Source organism: Megalops cyprinoides, chromosome 13 (assembly GCF_013368585.1).
Source record: "Megalops cyprinoides isolate fMegCyp1 chromosome 13, fMegCyp1.pri, whole genome shotgun sequence".
Lineage (NCBI taxonomy): Eukaryota > Metazoa > Chordata > Actinopteri > Elopiformes > Megalopidae > Megalops > Megalops cyprinoides.
The window spans coordinates 24,800,660-24,822,514 of NC_050595.1; the positions used below are offsets into that span (position 1 = coordinate 24,800,660).

General features: G+C 47.1%; 1 protein-coding gene across 1 annotated transcript; it reads left to right on the forward strand.

Moving 5' to 3' along the window:
* The first annotated feature begins 177 nt into the window (after window positions 1-177).
* secisbp2l (SECIS binding protein 2-like) lies at window positions 178-21,855 on the forward strand. The gene is made up of 18 exons (XM_036543553.1): window positions 178-540; window positions 9,501-9,688; window positions 10,987-11,323; window positions 11,484-11,613; window positions 12,875-13,101; window positions 13,465-13,489; window positions 13,581-13,690; window positions 13,972-14,121; window positions 14,369-14,458; window positions 14,569-14,736; window positions 14,983-15,124; window positions 15,597-15,766; window positions 16,316-16,448; window positions 16,579-16,741; window positions 18,120-18,340; window positions 18,860-19,014; window positions 19,110-19,329; window positions 19,696-21,855. Exons 1-18 carry the CDS (start codon window positions 520-522, stop codon window positions 20,331-20,333), a joined length of 3,288 nt encoding a protein of 1,095 aa, XP_036399446.1. The 5' UTR covers window positions 178-519; the 3' UTR covers window positions 20,334-21,855.

Genomic DNA, 21,855 nt, shown 5'->3' on the forward strand with positions numbered 1-21,855 from the left:
ATTCAAGCCTAACATTCCAGTCGCAAAACAGTGTTGTGGCAATTACATCTTGCCCAAACAGTTCCAAGAACTGGCTCACAAATACACCACGACATTGCAAAAATGTATGATGTCATGTAACGCATGACATACGGGGCTGTGTGTGAATTTCCATGCATTAGTGATGATCATGTTTGTGACAGCGTTGTCAAGAATTGAAACAGCGTTGACGTACGCGCGTCGCGCACCCTTTGGTGAGGAGGACACCTTCTACAAGACAACTTGCTACTGAAGCTGTCGCGTTACTTTTGACCCAGTAGGGCCTCCGTTCCAGATGACTCTCCCATTTTTTCTGTATTCTGACTGTAAAACAGCAAGCCAAGTGCTGGCACCGTAGAGCTAGCTAGCACCAGCAGAACGACAGGTCCTGGGTGTGTTTTTACACAGGGGGGCTCCGCGTTTACAATGAAGACAATAACAACATCCTCCTGACAGTCGCAGCGTACACGAAGCGGGTCCGCCAGGGCACCAGTAACAGGCATGGATGCGAGCGACAGTAAGGTAAGAAAGGATTATCTAAATAGGGACGGTGTTTTCTGGGCTGGGTTAGCTCGCTAGCTAACTACGATAGCTAACTAACAAGGCCTTGAGTGGAAATTCGGGGGGTTGGTTAGCTAAGCTATTTCTGTAAAGACAACCACATAAAGACATTCCGTGCTTACATCCTGTGTTACAGTGTACCGAAGCCATCTGTAAGAATGTTGTCATTGTAGATTTAATGCTAGATTTAAACAATCAAAATACAGAAATGTCTGCTAGAATTGTGACAGCTAAGTAACGTTACCCTATTTAATCACAGTCAACGAGTTGCCAGCTAGCAATAGCGACATTTGTCAATGACGTAACGTTAGCTAGCGGGCTAGCTGTGCAACCATGTTGCAGAAACAGCTTGTTAGACTAGCTAATTAAAGGTATTCAATTTCAGGCCAAAGTTAGCTAGCACATGATACTGCTGAATCTCGCTTGGATATATAGCACGCTAACTTGTTGGCTAAATGTATTCTATTGAAAATGTCTAATTAACTAGCTAATGTTAGCTAGATAGCCAAGTGGCTATTTGAAACCAAAGACCAGTAAGTAGATCAGCGAGCTAGTTTGTCATGTCTGACCAGCCACTTGTCTGAATTCACATGCACGGTAATTTGCATGGTAATTTGCTACCTAACTTGGCTATGTTGCTGAGATATATAATTATATGTAATTGGTAATTTAGCCATTAGTAAACCGTTGTGATAATTTTAGCTAGCCGTTAGCTAACGTTTGCTAGCGACATGTCAAAGCGTGGATTCATAGCTATTAGCTAGTCTAGCCAGCTTGTTTAGTTTCCACATCAACAGTTTCCACCGGAAGGGAGTAGTTTTACATTGTGATCACTAGCTAGTTTAGGTTGCTAGACAGTTTTTTAGTGATATGGGGGTTGTCTCGTCTGTATGCCTTGATGAGATTCCACCTCGTCCCGCCGGTGTAGTAACATAGCTACTCATCATTAGTTTAAAGCCACGCCAGACTGTAACATGTCCCAGCTGACAACATGCAGTTGGCACAGTCATGTTTTCGTTGTGACAACGTTGCGATGCGACTTTTGACAATGTAAAACCAACGCTGTCTTTTGTAAAACTGCTTGAAACGACGGTGCAAGAGAGATTAACTCGGGTTGGTACAGTGCTGTCACAGTGGACATTTAAATGAATGTCACCGCATATAAATCCTCAGTTCTTTATCTTAAGTCAACTTTAACTTTTCTGTTTACACATCTTGCGCACTATATAAACCGGCATTGATATAGGCCTACCGTGGGATAGTGTTGTAAAAATCAGAATGGTGAAAATATCAGTTAGTTATAGTCGAACTTTTAAGATTTTTTTTGAAAGTAATTTATGTAAAATAAGTAAGTACTAATATAGTAAGCGGGTTAATAATGTGTTCATTTCATGAGGAACAGAAAATTATTTTTTTTTTTTATTTAGGGTTAGTGTGTAGTTCCATGGGGGGGGGGGGGGGGGGGAATAATAAATAACAGTCCTTTGTAACAATTCATACTTTTAAGTGTTTTAGTCTGTTTGTTGTAGTCTTCTTGAACTATTATTCACCTGCTCAGTCCTGGTCTTGAAATGGTGTACTTGTGCTTGCTATTACTGGTGTGTAGATGAATTGAAGTTGATATGCACAATACAGGAATTAATATTTTATGAATCCGTATTGCTGTGGAAAACATCACAGGCCATTAGATTCAAAGCTATAGCCCACTCTTGAAAAGCACAAAATCTTTAACCACTGGGTTTCTCTCTGACTTATTAAATGTAAAAATGAAAGGAAATTTATGTAATCACAAAAAGACTTTATATCCTTTTACTCACTACAGCTCTGTCATGAAAATACATAACAGTTGTACAATTACAGAATCTGATTAAATGGATGCTTTTTTAATCACCCAGAAAATTACCACAGTTTTGCATCAGCCAACCAAAACACAACTTACTGCAGCTGTCTGAGGGGTTGTGGGCTAAACGTTTTACATTAACAACCTGAACAAATTTCATGTCAACTTACAGTGCCTAGCAAGGAGGAGCCTTTTGGATGAGACCCTCAGTGCCTGCCTGTGCAACGCGGCATGCTGCAATAGACTGGGAGAAGGCAAAACTCAACAAATCTATAAAGATAAATTCTTCATATGATGTTTTTTTTCTGTGACCAAGTGAAATTTGGTCAACCTGAGATATGGATTAGGCAAAATGTTGCTACATAGTTTATTTCCATTTGCAGTAAAAATGCTTTAGAAAATGCTGTAACATTCAAATGTGACAGTTCCCCAATACATCACTGGTCATGTTGTGTGAAATCACCACTGTTCAGAATGACCTCACTTCTTAGGCCAAAGTTACCCACTTGGCAAGAGCACTGCTGAGCCCAAATATAAAAATTATGTTTCATAATTTTAAGCAATGTTTCAGGTTTGGGTGTAATTAAGGCATTACATAGATATAACATTAAGGAAATAATATTGTTTAGATATCATTTTGGAAGAATGGTTACAATATAGGCCTTGCACTATGAATACCTGCCTTTTGTGAAATTGAGGATTACTTTAACAGTTGTCTCTGGTCCTTTTGGTCTTTGCTTATTTTTACTGTGTCACTGTTTTAGGCAGTTTGCTGGGTACCCTATTGCCACCCTCAGGCATTCACATAGTATTCTGCTCAATTGCAGTGTTATATACTTCTGAGCTCCAGTTGAGGACACAAGTGATGTCAGACTTCTTTCCATGATATGGCCTATGCATCTCTGTTTACCTTCTGTGATCCTGTCACAGGGTGAGATTTAGTGTTTTACCATAGTTTTTTCTTTAGTGGAGATTTGATCTATGATTGACTCTACATGCTTTCAAATGTTTTACCTATATACTGTATCAGTACTGACTTGAAGTTGGAAATGTGAAACACTGTGCTTTGATTTTAAATGGTTAGTCATGTTACAAGGGATTGACTTGAAAGTACCGACAGTATGCCTAACCTGGCAAACAATAGATATCTGTATCTGTTCCACTTGTCTTTCTCACAATGCTTACAAGGATGGTGAAATTCCAGATGACTGGTCCATCCAGGAGAACAGGTGTATCCTACATGTATTTGTAGGTGAACTCTTACTCTTATTCTTACTTTTAGCTGTTGGCCAGCAGTTGTGGGTACAGTTTTAAGGTGTGCTGTCTTTGATTAAATTTGTGTGTGCGAGTAGTGCCCTAGAGTGTTTCTGGCTGCCACAGAGTCCAAAAGTCTCTAGGTTTTGTGTCAGTGTTTCACTGTCTTCCACGTCATTGGAACTTAGCTGTCCTTATCACTCTGTTTATCACCATTGAGAAGATCACAGAGAAAGGTGTACCTCCTTGCCAGACTGTGGTATTTGCAGACAGCGCGTTGTTTGAATGCATGTCTTTTGTGAGTGACATGGCAGATCGAGTCCTCATATTGACTCCCCATTTCTTCTGGTTCTGCTGTACCGTCATCCTTCAAAGCCTCTGGATGGATGGTGTAAGGAGTCCAGTCTTAAGACTATCATAATGCCTGTGTTGCTTGGTGAATGGTTGGTAAATGGCTAGGTTGATTTTTCTTATCAGCCTTCAGTGAATGGGATCAAAAGAAAGCCACATATTTCAGACACATTTTAAATTTTGTCTTAGCAGTGCCGGGTCTCTAAAAGAGACCTGTCAAGTGTATTCAACACAATGACCTATATTTATCCTGTGCCACATGTTTATTTCACCCTTGATAATTTTGTAGTTGTCATGATAGGAAATGGATGGCAGATCGACAGAAAAGAATTGACAGTTTGGATTTTAGCATTGTAGCATTAATGTCCAAAATTTTTCATGCAGGCTACAGTCCATGAAGCGGTGCCATTGGGCATCTCATGTCTCCAGCACTGAGAGTCTTCCAGAGGTCTTTGTTTGTAGGGAAAAGAAGGCAATGACTGGGCTGTACGTTATAATCCAAAGGCACTTTAACGCTCGTGACTTGCATAGCATCTCTTAATTTAAAGCACATGGCTCTCGCCGCTCCTCATTTCTCTCCATGTCTCTCTGCATATTTACTGTACAAATTGCTGTACTTTTACTGCGTAAAATAAACCCTCTATTTTTTTGAAGCCGAGGGAGACATGAGGCTGGATTCCTCAGTTTGTCCATATTGGTGTCAGCGCTGCTCTGTCCACTGTACATCTGCGACTGACCTCAGCGCCACACTTACAATCGCTCCTTTTTCACTGAAGCGCTGGTATCTACCTCAACAATAGAGACAATTGAAAGCTTAAAGCCAGCTGAATGGATAATGGAGCAACATGCCTAGCTTAAAGGAGTAGTCTAGGGGCAAGGTGTGCCTGGTCACTTGTTAAGATGTCAAGGTACACAGTGTTACAGAAAGGCTCAAGCTCTGACAGCGTGTCACGAACTCCTTGGTTAATCTACCACCACCTTTTCTGTTCGCACAAAGTACATCAAAGTCTTGTACGTACAACTTACTGCAATAAGACATTGTGGTATTGATTACAGGTGGTTGTGAAGGCATCTCAAAAAAGATTTAGGGGGCCAATAACACAGAAAACTTCTGCTCTTTTGTATACTCTCACATCCTTAGAAGTGTTATTTCTCATTTTTTCACATATTAGTACCACTCATCAAAATAATTGTCTTGAGTGTACTTAAGTTTTCAAAATTGTTGGTTGGATACCAGGACATGTCTCTAGGAGTTATGGAATGGCATGAGGAACAGAAGGTTGTTGTGCTTTGTCATGTTATAGTGAAGTGGTTTGTAAAAGGTTAAACACAGCTTGTGGTTCATAGACTGGAGGCCAAACGATCCTTGAAGGCATACCAGGCATATTTGTCCTATCAAACCAGTGAGGGTGTAACATAATAATTCATTACCAGAACTGTGTGTTGGTACATTTCCTCAAAAGATTGATGTTGTGTATGTAAATGCGCTGAATAATTTGCTGTTTTAATCAAAACCTTCTCATACAGTTTGGTTTGATTCAGAGTTACAAACCAAGGGCCATGAGGAGACTCATTGTAGTGTAGAACCTATTCCTTTCTAACAGGCAGACAAACCACACATTTAAGTCAGGAGCTTAATAGTTAGAATAGTTGAAAATTATTCAACTAAATTTTGATGAACTTGTTTAGCCAGTGTCTTCAATTGTACTGAAAGGCAAGTGGTTCAGGGTTAACATTTCAGATTTCCATTTCAGATATAACAAAGTGCATTCAGGATTCAAATGTTGCCTTTTCACTCAAAGTGCTGCCCACAGACACTAGCTGCCAGAGACAATGGCTCTTTGTTTGAGGACCGATCTGCAGATACACAGTTCATGCATTCAGTTCAGGGCCTTGGATTCCCTGCTCTGGCAGTCCAAGAAAAATGATCACAAATGAAGGATAACGGCTGAAGCCTTGTCGTGTGTTTGCACTTCCTCTGCCATTGATTCTTAACAGAACCAGAAAGGGCTTGGTTGCAGAAATGGTTGCGTGTTTGTGTAATTCATTGTCTTGTAGCATAAACTGTGGAGAGCCATGGTTTTGTAGTGATGTAAGTGTTTTTACCAGTTCCCATGGAGAAAAAAGGAAAAACTGTATCCCCAATCATAACACGAAAATGGAGCCAAAAACCTTATTAGATACTCTGATGATGCTGTTGGCTTGGTGTTCGTACGTACTGCGGTTAGGGATATAACACGTTCATCTGTAAACTTATCGTTGTTTTCACGCAAGCTATCTTGGGCCCACAGAATAATCTGGCAGGAAGGAGCTTCAGGCTTTAGTAACAGAATGGTTTCAGTGGCTGTGAGGTGTTGACAACATGGCAGTTGGTGTTTTTGTTCCTCTGTTTAAACAGACCTCATTAGCCATCTCTTAGCCTCCTGTTGCCTCCTCTGTTCCTTCCCTGTCTGTCATCTTACGAGGTGGGGTCAGGCTCGACCCTGGTGCCTCCTGATAGAATGCCTGACACAAAGGAGATGTAGGAGGTTTTCTCTGTCCGGGTCCATAGCCGTGTCTTGTTGCGGTTATTTTGACTGGGGGCTGTGAATGTTTCTCGCAGCATTGCCGCATTAACGCTATTGAACTGGGTAGCTATAACTACACTTTGGACAGTGTGGCAGGGACTGTGTGGTAGAGTGTCCTAGTACTGTGCTTGACACTTCACAAGTGTAGCCTTCCATCCCTCACAAAGACTGATGACTTTTGGTGTACCTGCTGCTTAGGGGGCTCATTTCATACCTCCTCACATCCAGCAATGGACCTTTTCAGAGCATTTACAGGGTGTTTAGCCTATATGTTCCTGTTATATATAGGGGTTTGCATCATTACCCAGAGGAGTTTTTTCTCACTGCGTAATCATTCAGTGACATTTAAGGTAGCTAGTGGGCACATTATGCAAATTGTGGAATTAATCACCCTGGAGAGAGTGTGGACACTACATTTAGGGGCAGGCAGATATTCACTTAAAGGACACACACACGCCCAAATAAATTGCCTTTAGAAGGCAGGTTTCCAAACACCAGACCAGCCATGCACTTCCCCTTGCTTTCTTTTCTCAGAAAAACCCTAAATGGAATGTTTTTTACATGTTTTCCTTTTGCGAACATGCCAAGATCTTTCTTGGTACCACCCTTTCAGCCATTCCACTGAGGAGCAGGTCAGCCAGAAAGGCATCAAGTACAAGGAAATGGTGCTCCCAGATGCTCAGACTGATTTCTGTGGGTCCAATTAACAAGATGGCAAGAAATATATGGCATGATGCAATATGAAACAATTAAATGTCCTGTCATAAAAGTTCTTAGAAGTGTGCCTTTCTTTCACAGTTAGAAGTTGAAGACCTATATACTCAGTGCTCAGCCTACAGTGCTTTCCCTGTTGGCATAAGTGCTTGCATTGTTGATGCCTTGACATGAGTATAAAAGAAGAGATTACTGGGTGGCTGATTGTCTCTCAAGGGTCGACTTTGTACCTGTTTCTGAATTGAGTAAATGATTACCTGTAGGCAGCAGAAACACCAAATATCTCAGCACTTTACATAGGTTGACAAGTGCATGTTACCAATTGTTACAAACACACCACATCCTGAAAATGTAAATCTTGGCAACATCAGTCTGACTCTGCTGGTGTGCCTTCTCTTAGAATTACAGACGCGTTTGATTTTGGAGTTAACCAGGAGCCTTCAGACAGGGTAAATGTATCACTTGAGGAAACAAGTCACAAGTCAAAATAACCATGTGTAGCTGCAGAGAATGGGAAAAGTTAGCTGAATCTGATAACAAGGAAATGAAAGCTAGGGACTCAAACAGCATCAGGTTCAGAGAACACTTGTTGTGGTGTTATGCTATGTAATGAATCTGTCTCCTTGTGAAGAGTGGTGTCAGTAGTGATTGCTTCCACAGGCAGAAAGCTGACAGAGCTTTCCTTAATGGTCCTCATACTCTCTGCCCGCACCCGCAAACTCACTGATCCACATTCCGTGTGCATTTTCTGGAAGAGCAGGTCACGGGTCTGAACACTGACACCACGTGTGACGGAGTGCGTCCGCATTTCGGCCTGTGTGTACAGGTGTGAACCCCCCCGGCGGCCTTCGGGTACTGACCCGGGGACAGTTCACCGGCCGGTCAGAGCTGCGGTGGTGTGACAAGATCAGGGAAGTGGGATGTGTTTTATCGCAAGGTTCCGTGCCGGAAGGTGTCCCACCGCAGGGTTGTAATGAATGAATTGATGCCGTGTAGGATGTGCCGAAGGATGGGCACCTGATAAGGCTGTCTGTTTATAACAGACGTGCCTTTACAGGAAGGGACTGATAACTCACAAAGGTCATATGGAACAATGCTGACTCATACATGATACAACACTGTTTTCAGCTTCTTATTGTTAGTTAACGCCTGTCTTACATCGATGGTGCCAACACTTTTTATTTATGGACCCATATCCAGATATAAATAGCCTGCATAGCCCTACCAGCATAGACTATGTTATTGTTAAAATTGACGTTAGTAGATAATTAACTTTGAGGTCACATTCACGTAGTGTCTACAGGCAAATAATTTGTGCTGTCATGGTTCAATGCTAATTTACTTTTGTTTAACACAATTGAACAGCACAGTATGAAAAAATAACAATAACAGATAACTGATAAATACTAAGATGTTATGGAATGAACTAATGGCATGGAATATGTAACGACATCATTTGTTTATTTAAACCTGCCATCACAGGGTTCAGTCAAAGGAAGCTGTTTTCCATGACCGTGTCATTGTGACGATGAGGATTATCGATGCTGTGCTTGTCCTTTAATTGGTTTGCGTCAACCTTCCATAACCCCGGTATGCTCTTATCCCCTGTACTGCTTAAAGAAGCAGATCTGTGTCAGGTTCATTGGGTCAGCACTGGGATATAGAAAAGAGCTGTTGGCGCCCTGAGCGGTGATCCGCGTTCGCGCGGTGGAAACGAGCTAAAAGCTTGTCTGCTTGGTCGTTGCCCAATCTTTGGACCGGCGTGGTGACGACGGCGTGTTGTTTTGTTGACATTTTAACTTTCCGCTCGCGCAGTGCAGCGCACCGCAGTCCGCCGCGCCTTTCTGTTTGTTCAGGAACCGCAGGAATGTCTATGAGCAGACTGCTCTGAGAACTCCGGTCAGGACAGAAACATCGCTTTTAAATCACTGAAAATATCGTACACAACCTTTCTGAAAGTGGTTTTTCACAGGTGAAGCTTCTGATGTTATCCGGCTAAAACACTGTTTACTGTGGACATAACTTGATCTGAAAAACGTGACTGAAGTGGCTGTGGCAATCATTAGACAAATTTTCATATTTTACAAAAAAAAAAAAAAATCCACATTTCTGGTGTCTTTTGGTGCTTTGATTTCATGTTGTGGGTTTCCAGCAATGCTGCCTCCAGAGTGTTTAAGCCTCTGTGGTTTCCTCAGGATGTGAAGCTCTCCGCCGAAGTGGAACCGTTCATCCCGCAGAAGAAGGGCCCGGACGCTGGCCTGGTCGCCATGAGCCTGTCCGGGGAGGGCGGAGGGGGCGGCAGTGGCGGCGGGGTGGAACCCGCACCCATCCCCAGCTATCTCATCACCTGCTACCCCTTTGTCCAGGAGAACCAGCCCAACAGGTGTGTCCTGCTGCCATGCCCGTTACCCACGCCCCCCTGGGGGGAGCATGCGGCAGGGTCTTATTCAAGGCTAATTCAGGAAAAAAGAGGAAAAGAGAGCCATTGAACAACTTGTATACACTTTCCTATGTGTAAATATTCTCGAGTGAACTCTTGGTTTCATGGCAATAGTTTACTACACCAACAATATCAACATAATAATACACATCCAGCTATAGTTCTGTTCTGTTTTATCTGACATGAAAATCTGATGGTTTAAACAGTGGAAGAACACCCCAGACTGGCCCCTCAGCTGAAACAGTAAGGCAGCAGACTGGAGTGGCGTGAACACTAAAACACAGACTAGACCAGAGCGCGGCTGTCTGCTCGATAGAAACCGTATCCTGAGCTCTTCCTCTCTTTCCCCTTCTTCCTTTCCATTTTGAATACAAGGAAATAGCTGCCGGGGAGAGAGTGAGTTAGCCATGGAAAAGCTCGCCGCATATTCTTCCGGCCCAGTGCCACACTTTCCACAAGCCCACAGCTAAAGATGGAGTTTCTTTCCCAGCTGTGCGTGCAGTTCTGAAGTTATCGTGTTTTCATCTTGGTCTTTTTCGTTTTCTTGTCCAGACGAATCTACTGGCACCATTGTAGATTATACTGAACATTTTTAACTACACTTCAGAACCGCACCTACACAGCACCATTGGGTCAGACAGGACCCCGGGGAGCCTTACAGATGATAAATTGGAGTGAATGTCTCCTCCAAAAAAAGATGTGTCCGGTGTGGTGATTTATAAGGGGCGGGGGAGTGAGAGTCTCAGACGCATCTCGGTTAGCGGCTCCAGGGTAATGGAGCTCGGTAATAAGAACAAGCTCTTCACAGCTGTTTTCAGGTGTGCCGTTGAGGTGATTGAAAGGCTTTTGTCCTGAGCCTGGGACATAAGGGGCCAACATGTCTGACCGGTAGGTGCAGATGAAGAGGAGGGTGTTGAATTGCACTCCGAGAGGCATTGGAAGCCAGTGTGACTGAGTGGTGTGGGCTGTGTTATTATTCCCTGGAAAGAGGATGAGCACCGGCGTCCTGGCCGGGCTGCGGGTTGTGCAAGGGTGATTAGCACAAACCACCAAGTAGTGGATTGCTGTAGTCCAGGCAACGGCTGCACTAGGCTGACACAGAAGAGTGCCAACTGGGTTTCAAACTCTCAGGCCCTCAAGGGGTCTAAGTACTATGTTATGAGCTCTCCACATTTAATTCAGTGAGCCTCTCAAAGTGGTACGCTGGGATATCCTCTCATTCTCATCCTTGTTCCCACCAGGCAACTCCCGCTGTACAACGGAGACATGCGGTGGCAGCAGCCAAACCCCAGCCCCGGAGGCCCGTACCTGGCCTACCCCATCCTGTCGTCCCCCCAGCCCCCCGTGTCCAGCGACTACGCCTACTACCAGATCATGCCGGCGCCCTGCGCCCCCATGATGGGCTTCTACCAGCCCTTCCCCTCCCCCTACGGGGCCCCCGTGCAGGCGGGCATGGTGAACGCCGTGTCGGCCGACTGCGGCGACCGGCCCCTGGGCCCGGGACAGGCCTTCACCGTGTCCAACCAGAGGGGAAGGGGCATTGTCCGAACCGCCGTGCTCCCGAAGGTGAGCTCTCCCGTTCCCTCCCGTCTGGCGTGGGCTCACCTGAGCTCTCAGCCCGCCTGGCTGCCATGAACTCTCCTGTTTCTGTGCAGTGGTTTTCACATGTTGAGGATAAGCAGATAAGCGGACCAAGCCGGCCAGCTCTGTCCTGACTTTGATTATGTCATCCCCGCAGCCACTCTCTCAGCCAATGAGAAGCAAGAGACCCCCGATGAGGAGCGTGGCGGTGCAGAAGGAGATCAGCGCCTCCGGTCCCGACAGCAGAGCGAAGACGGTCCTCCTGGTGGACGCCGCCCAGCAGACCGGTACTTAAGATTCAGGATCCTCCGTGGGGATTAGCTGTTGTTCCCCCCACTTGCCTTGATTAAACCCCAAGCCAAGGGAAACTTAAAGTATTTCTTCTCTTCTCTAAGGAGTTCATTGTGTGCTCTAAAAGTCAAAACACAAAGGCTACATGACACAATAGCTGCCCGTCAAGCCATTGTAGTCAGAGGATCACTTTTGAGTCGTTATTTTTAGTTTTACCCCCATTGTGTGTGATAATGTTCTGTAAATACATGCATTGTCTCTGGTCTGCCTTGACTTAGGTCACTGAATTTCACTGAAGGCCCGCCAGTGACTCTGTGACTCACTTTTGATTATTTTCAGACGTAATGCCCTTAAAGAGGGCTTAGCGGGACACGCTGCTGTGTTCGGCACTTACATAAGCCAGAGGTTACACTCAGTCCCTCAGCTTGCATGTACTGCGGCCCAGCATGTTGACAGGCTTGATCCTGAAACACCAGTCTCCATTTGTGCAATGAGTTATAATTATGTTTAATGGAGTAAAATGTCTTTGCGTTCTTGAGGAAATGAGGGGGTTGCACTCGTGACTTGACAGATGCTTTGGTACTCTAACCCTTGCGGTGGTATTTGTGGAATCTGGCTCTTCTAGTCTGAAAGGCTCATGTTTGCTGTGCCTCACGGTCTTCCTGTGGGTCACGGCTGAGTGTACCTGACCTGTATTGTGTCAGCTCAGAGTCGTTAAAGTGGCTGTTTTTCCTGAATTCACAGATCCATTGCAATGGCGTCGCAGGTCAACTGCCCATCACTCATTCTAATTACTGGTAGCTAAGTCGGCAGTGATGAAAAATACACATTATGTACAGGCCACAGGCAGCAGACATGTAGAATAGCAGCATACATTGGCACGTCTGTTTGTGTGAATGGAGCTCATTATTAAAGGAAACACAACACAACTTTACAATTATAAAATGGATTTCCCTTACCTTTTCTCTGTTTTGTAATTTTTCACATTATGTCAAAATATGAACATTCTCTGCAGTAGGATGGCGTGTGCCATGGAGCAAAAAAAAAAATTCCATCAACGTCACCATGAATACGCCTGCTTTTGCTCAGCCTGCTTTTGACTGTATTGAATATCACTAGGAGCCGAGAGAGGTGGTCCCTGTCCAGGCCCAGCTATAAGTGGAGTGGATGTAAGGAGGAAACCTGGTGCTGAGTGAACAGTGCGAGTCTGTCCTCGTGAGGCACGTCGGTGACACGCCTCCCTCGTGTCCCCCGCAGATTTCCCGGGAGAGGCCTCCGGCAAGCCCCTGTCGGAGAGGGCCAGCCCCCTGCTGTGGAAGAACAAGGCGCGGAGGAGGCGGGCTTCCCACCCCACGGCCGAGTCGTCCAGCGAGCACGGCGCCAGCGAGGCCGACATCGACAGCGACAGCGGATACTGCAGCCCCAAGCACAACCAGGCCGGCGGAGCGGCCCCGCGGCCCACCGACGGCACCGCCGCCGCCGCGGTACGCCAAGCCAAACATCCTGCCCCCCGCCACACTGGGAGCAGGCAGCTTCAAATCTCAGTGCGCTGGACACTCTGAGCTGGGTTAGGCAGCTGTGAACATGGAGGGTAGTGGAATGACCTATTGCTAGGCATTTCATCATAAACCCTCATTCTGTCTCTTTAGTGTAGACTTCAGAGATGGTTTACTGCACCCTGTTCCCCAGGCGTGCTGTTCCACTGAAGCATTATGCTTATCAAAACGCCCAGAATGCCGTGTGTACTTACCGTGTAGGTGACTGGTATTGTGGCTGGAAACTGAAGTGCTTCACATTGTTCGTGTCAATAGCAGTAATGGCTCTGTTTCTGTTTCTGTTTTCCATAGGGAGTTGACACTGGCGTGATGACAGGTAAGACTTGCTTCATGTAAATGGTGCATTTCAGTAGCTGTAAACCTGTTCTTTTTTCATTCATGAACTCTGTGTTTGTGTTTCTGGGCAGCGGTGAGCTGGGTCAACGTGGCGTCCCAGGCCACTCAGAAGCCCTGGGTGGACAGAAGCTCCACCTATTACAGAGGAGCGAAACCACCTGAGCAGAGAAACGGAGCACAGGTAAAGTTTATGGACAGGTTTTGCCTCTTCCAGCTGTCTGCTTGTGTTTTAGCGATTCCTCAACAGCAAGCCTAAAGTAAATGTGAATTTATGAATGCTCTTGGGGGAGGATGCAGAGAACAGAACTTGCCTACCATTCAGTTACGACAGTATCATTGATTTTATATATAGAATTACATTTATGCTGTGAGCTGAAGTTGGGCGGAACTGAAGCAGTTTATAAAAGGGGGCACAGGGTGCATGTGCAAATACGCTGTATTTGAGCTGTGTCTCTCCCTCAGATGGACTTCCAAGCTGGGTACCATGGGCATGGCTGCAGCACCTCGTCCGAAAGGGGGCCCGGTCTGCCCAAGAGGCTGCAGGAGGGGACGGTGCAGGCCGCTCCCCAACTGCCAGGGGCGGAGCTCACCACAGAACCCCTGTACTTTGAGGTAGGACACTTCTCATTTTCAATAACAGCATCTGCTCATGTATTGTCGCCCTAGCAGTACCATGAATACCATGCTTTAATACTTCACACTGGGCACTGTCTGTGATGGTGGTGGCTTTGCGAGTTATGTTTACAGGCCAGCAGATTAGGCATACTGCACTCACTTAGAGAGCAAACATGTATACTTGTGCACATGTGTGCATACTTTTCTCAGGGGTCTCAAACACAGTGTACTGTAATCCCATTAGGATGAAGACGAGTTTCCTGAGCTGGTTTCTGGGGGAGCCGCAGCCCGGAGTAAACAGGAGCAAGCCCAGCCCAAGCTCCCGAAGAACCTGGTGAGATGGGCGTGGTGCTGCCCTGTGTGCAGTTTAAACGCACGTCATGCTGATTACCGCAGTAGTGCGATATCTGAACGCTGACCACTGTCCTCTCTTGTTTTCTGCAGCTGGAGAACCTTCCAGAAAACTCCCCCATCAGCATCGTGCAGACGCCCATCCCCATCACCACGTCCGTCCCCAAGAGGGCCAAGAGCCAGAGGAAGAAGGCGCTGGCGGCCGCGCTGGCCACGGCGCAGGAGTACTCCGAGATCAGTATGGAGCAGAAGAAACTGCAGGTCAGCTGCCTCTCATTAGCGCGCCGTCGGCCAGACGCGCGGGACATGATGTCATCTGATGTGAATTCTCATGTTTTCCTCTGAGTTTTCCCATTATTCCATCATGACGCACTCCGTCAAAGCCGCCCCAAGCTGATGTCGATGGGACGGTGGGGCTGAGATCTGTTGCTTCCTGCTTATGTTTGTGTTGGAGAGTGCGTGCGTGCGCTCAGTGCTGTGGAGCTAAGCATGGTGTGTGGCCTGCAGGAGGCACTGACCAAGGCGGCGGGGAAGAAGAGCAAGACCCCGGTGCAGCTGGACCTGGGGGACATGCTGGCAGCCCTGGAGAGGCAGCAGCAGGCCATGAAGGCCCGGCAGATCACCAACACCAAGCCCCTCTCCTACACAGGTGCCCCAGGAACTCTCAGACTCATTTGCCTCTCACTTAACCCTTTCATTTTTATATGGTAAAAAGGCCCCCTACCCCAACTAGGCCATATTTTCTGTTTTCCCCTTGTCAGAAAGCAGAATTGAAATCCATATCTGCTAATGAAAACCCTAGAGATTAGCATTTGAGTCTTGGTGAACCCCCAAACTGGGTGGAGCTATCAGCTATCATGCTTTCAGTGACTTGCTGATTTAAACGAATCCTCCTAATAAGGAGAACGTAGTTTTTTGATTGGTTTGTGTGGGTGACTGATTTCCACACATGGTAGTTCCACCCATTGCTAAGCCCGAATCTCATATCTGTGGAATACACGTTTTGAAGGACTGAAGATTAATGTTTAGGATATAGGGGAGCGGGGGCAATCGCCTATGTTGAAGTGTTATTGGTTGTGGATATGACTGACTGAAGGTTTGCCTGTGTGTGCCTCTGCTAGTGGGAACGACCACCCCTTTTCACGGCAAGGAGTCGGGCAGCAAGGCGTCAATGGTGAAGGGCCAACAAAACACGGGACCCCACAACATCCTGGACTCCAGCGCTCCCAGGGTGAAAAGGGGGAAGGAGAGGGAGATCCCCAAGGTGAAGAGGCCCACCGCACTGAAGAAGGTGAGCAGCAGGGCGCTGTGCGACACCCACGCTGAGCTCAGAGTGCAGAACAGAGGGGGAGCATGGTGTAGTGGTTGCTCCTTGGTTCATGCACCCCTCCTAAATAGTCATGGAAAGTGGTCAAAAATTTCCCTGTCTTTAAAATCTTTAAAAAATTGTATTTCTGTATTCCACAGCAAGTTAAATATATCTATCTTTCTTGGTCGTTCAGTAGCTTTATATCATGTACAAGTAATATGTTTATATTGCCAATAAACTGGCCAGCTTACCAGCTTGCACAATAAGCCCATTATTTAAAGTGCTCTTGACTGGTTTTCACTGTCAGAAGCATCTGCAGGTCTTTGTCTGTGTGGGCACAAAATATTAATGTGCATCATAAAATATATACCCCCTGCAGTTTCAAAAGTAGCCCAAATACTGTGAGATTTCACTATTGCAAAAATAAAGCTGATACTTAAATCTTATCACTTATCCTTAAAATGTAATTGAGAGTGAAGTGTAATGTGCACGCGGTTTGAGTGGGAACTCTGCCTGCCTCTCTGCTCTCAGATCATTCTGAAGGAGAGGGAAGTGAAGAAAGGAAAGTTCTCTCTGGATCAGAGTGTCCCGGGGCAGGAGGAGCAGGGTGGGGATGAGCTGCACTTCACCGACGACCTGCCCCGGGAGGGCGTGTCCCAAGAGGGTGAGCAGAGCATGACCCCCCTCCTGTCATAACTCCATCTCCTCTGTCCCTCAGATATTAGAGGACTTTCTGCAGATCCGTGTTTCCAGCCTCTAAATTCTCCCCCCATGTTTCTCTTGCCGTGTTGCAGATAACAGTCTGAGCATGCCCAGTGACGCCTCGCTGTCCCCGGCCAGTCAGAACTCGCCCTACAGCATCACGCCCGTGTCCCAGGGCTCGCCCGCCAGCTCGGGCATCGGCAGCCCCATGGCCGCCTCCGCCATCACCAAGATCCACAGCCGCAGGTTCAGAGAGTGAGTGAAACTGCCACGCTCCGCTGCTCAAGCCATGACCAAACATCTGCCCTGGGTTTCGTTCCTTTACAGCAGTTTAAATTGCTTCAGGGAATCTGAAATACTTTCAAATTCCAATCAAGATGTAAACTTAAAGCAAAGGGTGGATCACTTTCCTTCAGTGAAATGCCTCAGGTGCACTTCTGTGATCCTGCATCATTATGTCATCTTTTAGCTTTGTCTGACTCGGTGTGGTCAGTTAATCAGAGTGAAGATTGTCAGGTGTTTCCTGGTCTCAGGATTTATAAGTCTTCAATCCCATTGCCGTGAGACAGAATGCTTTATATAAGTCATCATGGGACAGTGTCTTCATTAGCTCAGCGTAGAATCTTTAGTCAGTTAACACTCTCTACAACAGGCTGAAAGGTCAGAAGATGGTTAACGGTTTTAGGATAGCGGGGAGAAAAAGGATTAGGCACTCAAATTCCTTGCCCACCCGGATAACAAAAAATATATCCCAGAACTAAGGCGTCCTCTGTGAGCATTAATGGGCCCTTTTAAGGAAGGACTATACAATAACGGATTGTACAGTGTATGGTACAAGCACACTGCGCGTTGCTCTGTTCTCCTTGCAATGTATGCCACCCCTTACAGACAGGCCTTTGTTGTCCAAAAAGTCAACGGCAGTGAGCACATTGTCCCGGCCTACCCGCATCTTACAGATCCTGAATTCTAACAGCTTCTGGCCTCCCACCGCTTCTATACCCACCCCACCCCCCGCATTCATTCTATTTATTGTGTGGGATTCAGTTAACCATGTTATGTACACACGTTTGAAGTTGAGCGCATAATTCATCTGGATCGTGCGATGGCACTTGTGCGTGTGTGTGTGTGTGTGTATGCGAGTTTGTGTGTGTTTCTGTGTACATGTGTGTGTGCTCATTCATGCGTATGTGTACGTGTGGGCTCATTCAGGCATTTGTGTGTATGCCTGTGCATTTGCTCATTCACTCTGTGTGTGTATGCTAATCCTTGTGTGTGTGTGTTTGTTCGCGCCTGTTTGCACTCATTTGTGTCTGTGTGTGTGTGTGTGTGTGTGTGTGTGTGTGTGTGTGTGTGTGTGTGTGTGTGAGTGTGAGTACCTGTGTGTACTCATTCAGTCGTGTGTGTGTGTGTGTGTGTGTGTGTATATGTGTGTGTATGTATGTGTGTTTGCGCCTGTCTGTACTCATTTGCTCCTCTGTGTGTGTGTGTGTGTGTGTGTGTGTGTGTGTACTCATTTGCTCCTCTGTGTGTATGTGTGTGTGTGTGTGTGTGTGTGTGTGTGCGTACTCATTTGCTCCTGTGTGTGTCTACGTGCGCCTGTGTGTACTCACTCTCTCCTGTCTGTGTGTTGCAGGTACTGTAACCAGGTCCTGAATAAGGAGATCGATGAGAGCGTGACGCTGCTGCTGCAGGAGCTGGTGCGCTTCCAGGAGCGCGTCTACCAGAAGGACCCCACCAAGGCCAAGGCCAAGCGGCGCCTGGTCATGGGGCTGCGCGAGGTCACCAAGCACATGAAGCTCCACAAGATCAAGTGTGTCATCATCTCGCCCAACTGCGAGAAGATCCAGTCCAAAGGTCAGAGTTCACCCCGGGGCTGGCCGCTCAGGCTGGTGACCATAAGCTTCTTCATGGCTGCTAATTTCCACTCTAATTTACACCAGTTTTCTGGATGCATTGAAAATGAGAATCAAAGAGGAGAGCTTTTTTGTCTGTGGCTAGCTTTAATAACCTGACAACATCTAGAATTGTGTAGAAAAAGAAGTTGTTGGTTTATACGGAATATGGTTTGTGCATTCTGTTGAGAACCAAGACGATTTCTTGGTTTAGCACTAAACTTAAGCAAACGTAAGACCAGATAGGATGCTCCCAAAACCCTTTCCAGGTATTATGAAATGTTTCAGGTTTTCATTTATTAGCGCAGGTCTTCTTTAAACTTACCCTCTGTCGAATCTTACGTCTTGCCACCAGAGGGCACCAGTACATGCTTGCCGGCATATGATGTTGGATAAAATCCAAGATCCAAGAAAGAAAGGCATAAATAAATGGAGAGCAGTAGGCAAAGCTTGGACCTCTCTGTGTGTGTGTTGGGATCAGGGGGTCTGGACGAAGCCCTGTACAACGTCATCGCCATGGCCAGAGAGCAGGAGATCCCTTTCGTGTTCGCGCTGGGGCGGAAGGCGCTGGGCCGCTGCGTCAACAAGCTGGTCCCGGTCAGCGTGGTGGGCATCTTCAACTACTCCGGAGCCGAGGTAGGAAGGCGTCCTCCGTGCCTGCACCCTCAAATCGTGCCCCCGCTCCCAAAGGGCCAGTCCCGTTTCTGACCGAGACCCCGCTTCCCTCCCAGGCCCTGTTCAACAGGCTGGTGTCCCTGACGGAGGAGGCCCGCAAAGCCTACAAGGACATGGTGTCGGCGCTGGAGCAGGAGCAGGCCGAGGAGGCCCTGAAGAACGTGAAGAAGGTGACGCACCACATGGGCCACTCCCGGAACCCCTCGGCCGCCAGCGCCATCTCCTTCTGCAGCGTCATCTCCGAGCCCATCTCCGAGGTCAACGAGAAGGAGTACGGTAAGATCTCACACCGACACGAGAGCTGCTCCCTTATCTTTGGACAGTATGTACAGCCATCCACATGTAGCTGGAATCATACTGTTTCCTATCTTGGTAACAATTATTGCTGTTTTAGAGAGAAATGGTTTGCCCTGTCACTGAAACCATTTTAAACCGGGGTAGGAATATCAAAAGGATGTCAGGGTTAAAAATTCACAAAAGATCCTCACTGTTTCCAGATATATGACTCTGACTTGATGCATTGGGGATCCCTTTATCTGTCTCAAGAATACTTTATGCCGCTATGCCAACACTAACTACCGCACAGGTGAGATTATACTCATCCCAAATCATCATTTTGCTTGTATCCTGACTGTCCCTCAGAGACCAACTGGAGGAACATGGTGGAGACATCTGATGGCCTGGAGGCAGCGGAGAGTGACGGGGAGCCTAGCGGCCGGGCAGGGGCCAGAGAGGCTGCGCCAGGAGCCCGCAAAGATGAGGACGGGCACCCCAGCGCCACCCCTGCTGCTCCCGGCCCGACCCCGGCCCCCCAGCCCGGGAAAGCGGGCGCCCCGGCCGAGAAGGAGGAGGGCAAGACGGACGACCGGCTGGAGTGGGCGTCCCAGCAGAGCACGGAGACGGGCTCCCTGGACGGCAGCTGCCGGGACCTCCTCAACTCCTCCATCACCAGCACCGCCAGCACGCTGGTGCCGGGCATGCTGGAGGAGGGCGAGGACGAGGACGAGGACGAGGACGAAGAGGAGGACTACGCCCCGGGCCCCATCTCCGTGGAGGTGCCCCTCAGCAGCCGGATCGACTCCTGGGTCTCGGAGACGCTGGAGAACCTCCAGCTGGGCAAGGGCCGGGACAGCACGGAGGAAGAGGAGGAGGAAGAGGAGGAGGAGGAGGAAGCGGGCGGCGGGCCCAGCGAGGAGGAAGATCTGGATTCCGCTGAGCTGGCGGAACCGGGGATGGACCGCAAGGACCAACAGCTGGAGCCCAAGAGCGTGCCGTGTTGACAGGGCTCCTCCCCCCGAAACCACTCCCCCTCCTCCCCGCCAACCAACCAGCGGTGTCTCTAACTGCGCTGTGTTTTCTCAGGAATCCTGCAGACACCAACCGACAGACTAACCAGCCCAGCAACTAACCAGCCCACCCAGTCTCTTACACAGAGCTCTCTCTACCATATCCATGCTCCCGTTGTCATCTTCAGAATGCTGTTCTTTGAAGGAAAAGCATGAACGAGAACTGTGGGAATGCATAAAAAGAACTGTTTAGAATTGTTAAAATTAGTCAGAGGTCATTCCCACTTGATTTATGGAGCAGTTCAAAAATGACACTTTCATCTTGACATTCCATTCCGTTCTATCAACCCCCTGGCCACACAATTCTACCCACCACTCCACATATCTGCCAGGAGAGCTGCAGAGCCATTTGAGGGGTATCCCCCCCTTTCTGGGCAGTCTAAAGACCAGCCCCAGCCTCACCCCTCCCTCACTGTAATGCAGCCATCAGAAGTGGCAGCTATGTGTGCACAGGACAGACCTGTTAAGGGTCGTGCCCTTAAATCGCCATAGCGCTATGTTTGACGGCTGCACTTACCAAGTCTACATATTTATGTGGGTTGCCCGAACAAGTAATGCCCCACTTCTCTTTCCTTGGAGTAAGGTTGAAAAGCGGTGAAACTTCATAGGAATATTTCACAATTTTAGAACAAGAAAGAGGGGCGGCTGGGTATTACTGTACCAATACTTGATCGTTTCCTGTAGTCGTTTTTATGAGGGGTGTTGCTTTCTGGGTAAACCGTGTTCATTATATTTTTTTATTTTCCTCTTTTTAAGCGTGTCGATTCTGGTTCAGGGTGTAGATTTAAAAAATCACTGTTTCAGCCGCAGGTCTCTTTAGCCTCTGAATATGTGCAGTAAACATACAGAAGTTTAGTTTGTAGATGATGTGAAGCCAGTTGCGTCGTGCGTTTCTCCTGAAGTTCAAATGTAGATCCTGAATCTGAGAAAAGAACAGCTTCATCCAGATGCTCTGGTGTCACTCAGATCTTTGTTTTTTTTTCCCTTTCTTCAAAATTTTCTTATTCTTAGCTGAAATTAGTTAAAAGACTACAGGGCACAAGGAAGTAGGACCTGTAGAGTAAATTTGGTTGTACATACATGCGTGTAGGTTACGCTGTTAACCTGTAACCTGTAATATTTGTCCTGCTTAGATTAAACCCGTGGAGGGGGGAGCTTAATGCATTTTGTGTGAGTTTCTAAATCGTGGCTTCTTGCTTCTTTCAGTTGTTTCTGTGTTTTGTTTGTTACTGTGTTTATCTTGGTACCGATACTTGATTTTGTGCCAGGAATAGAATGTCTGACCGTGCGGGTTCGTGTGGTTCGTGTCCTGTTGGCTCGGCTCCTCCCAGCAGTAGTCGGCCATTCTTCCAGGCGTGCGGGGCGTGTGGTCGGCGTGGCGACGGAGAGCCCTCCTGCTCAGTTTGCGCTAATCTAGTTCTGAATGTAGCGTCGACTGTTCCTCCGCGAAACTGTC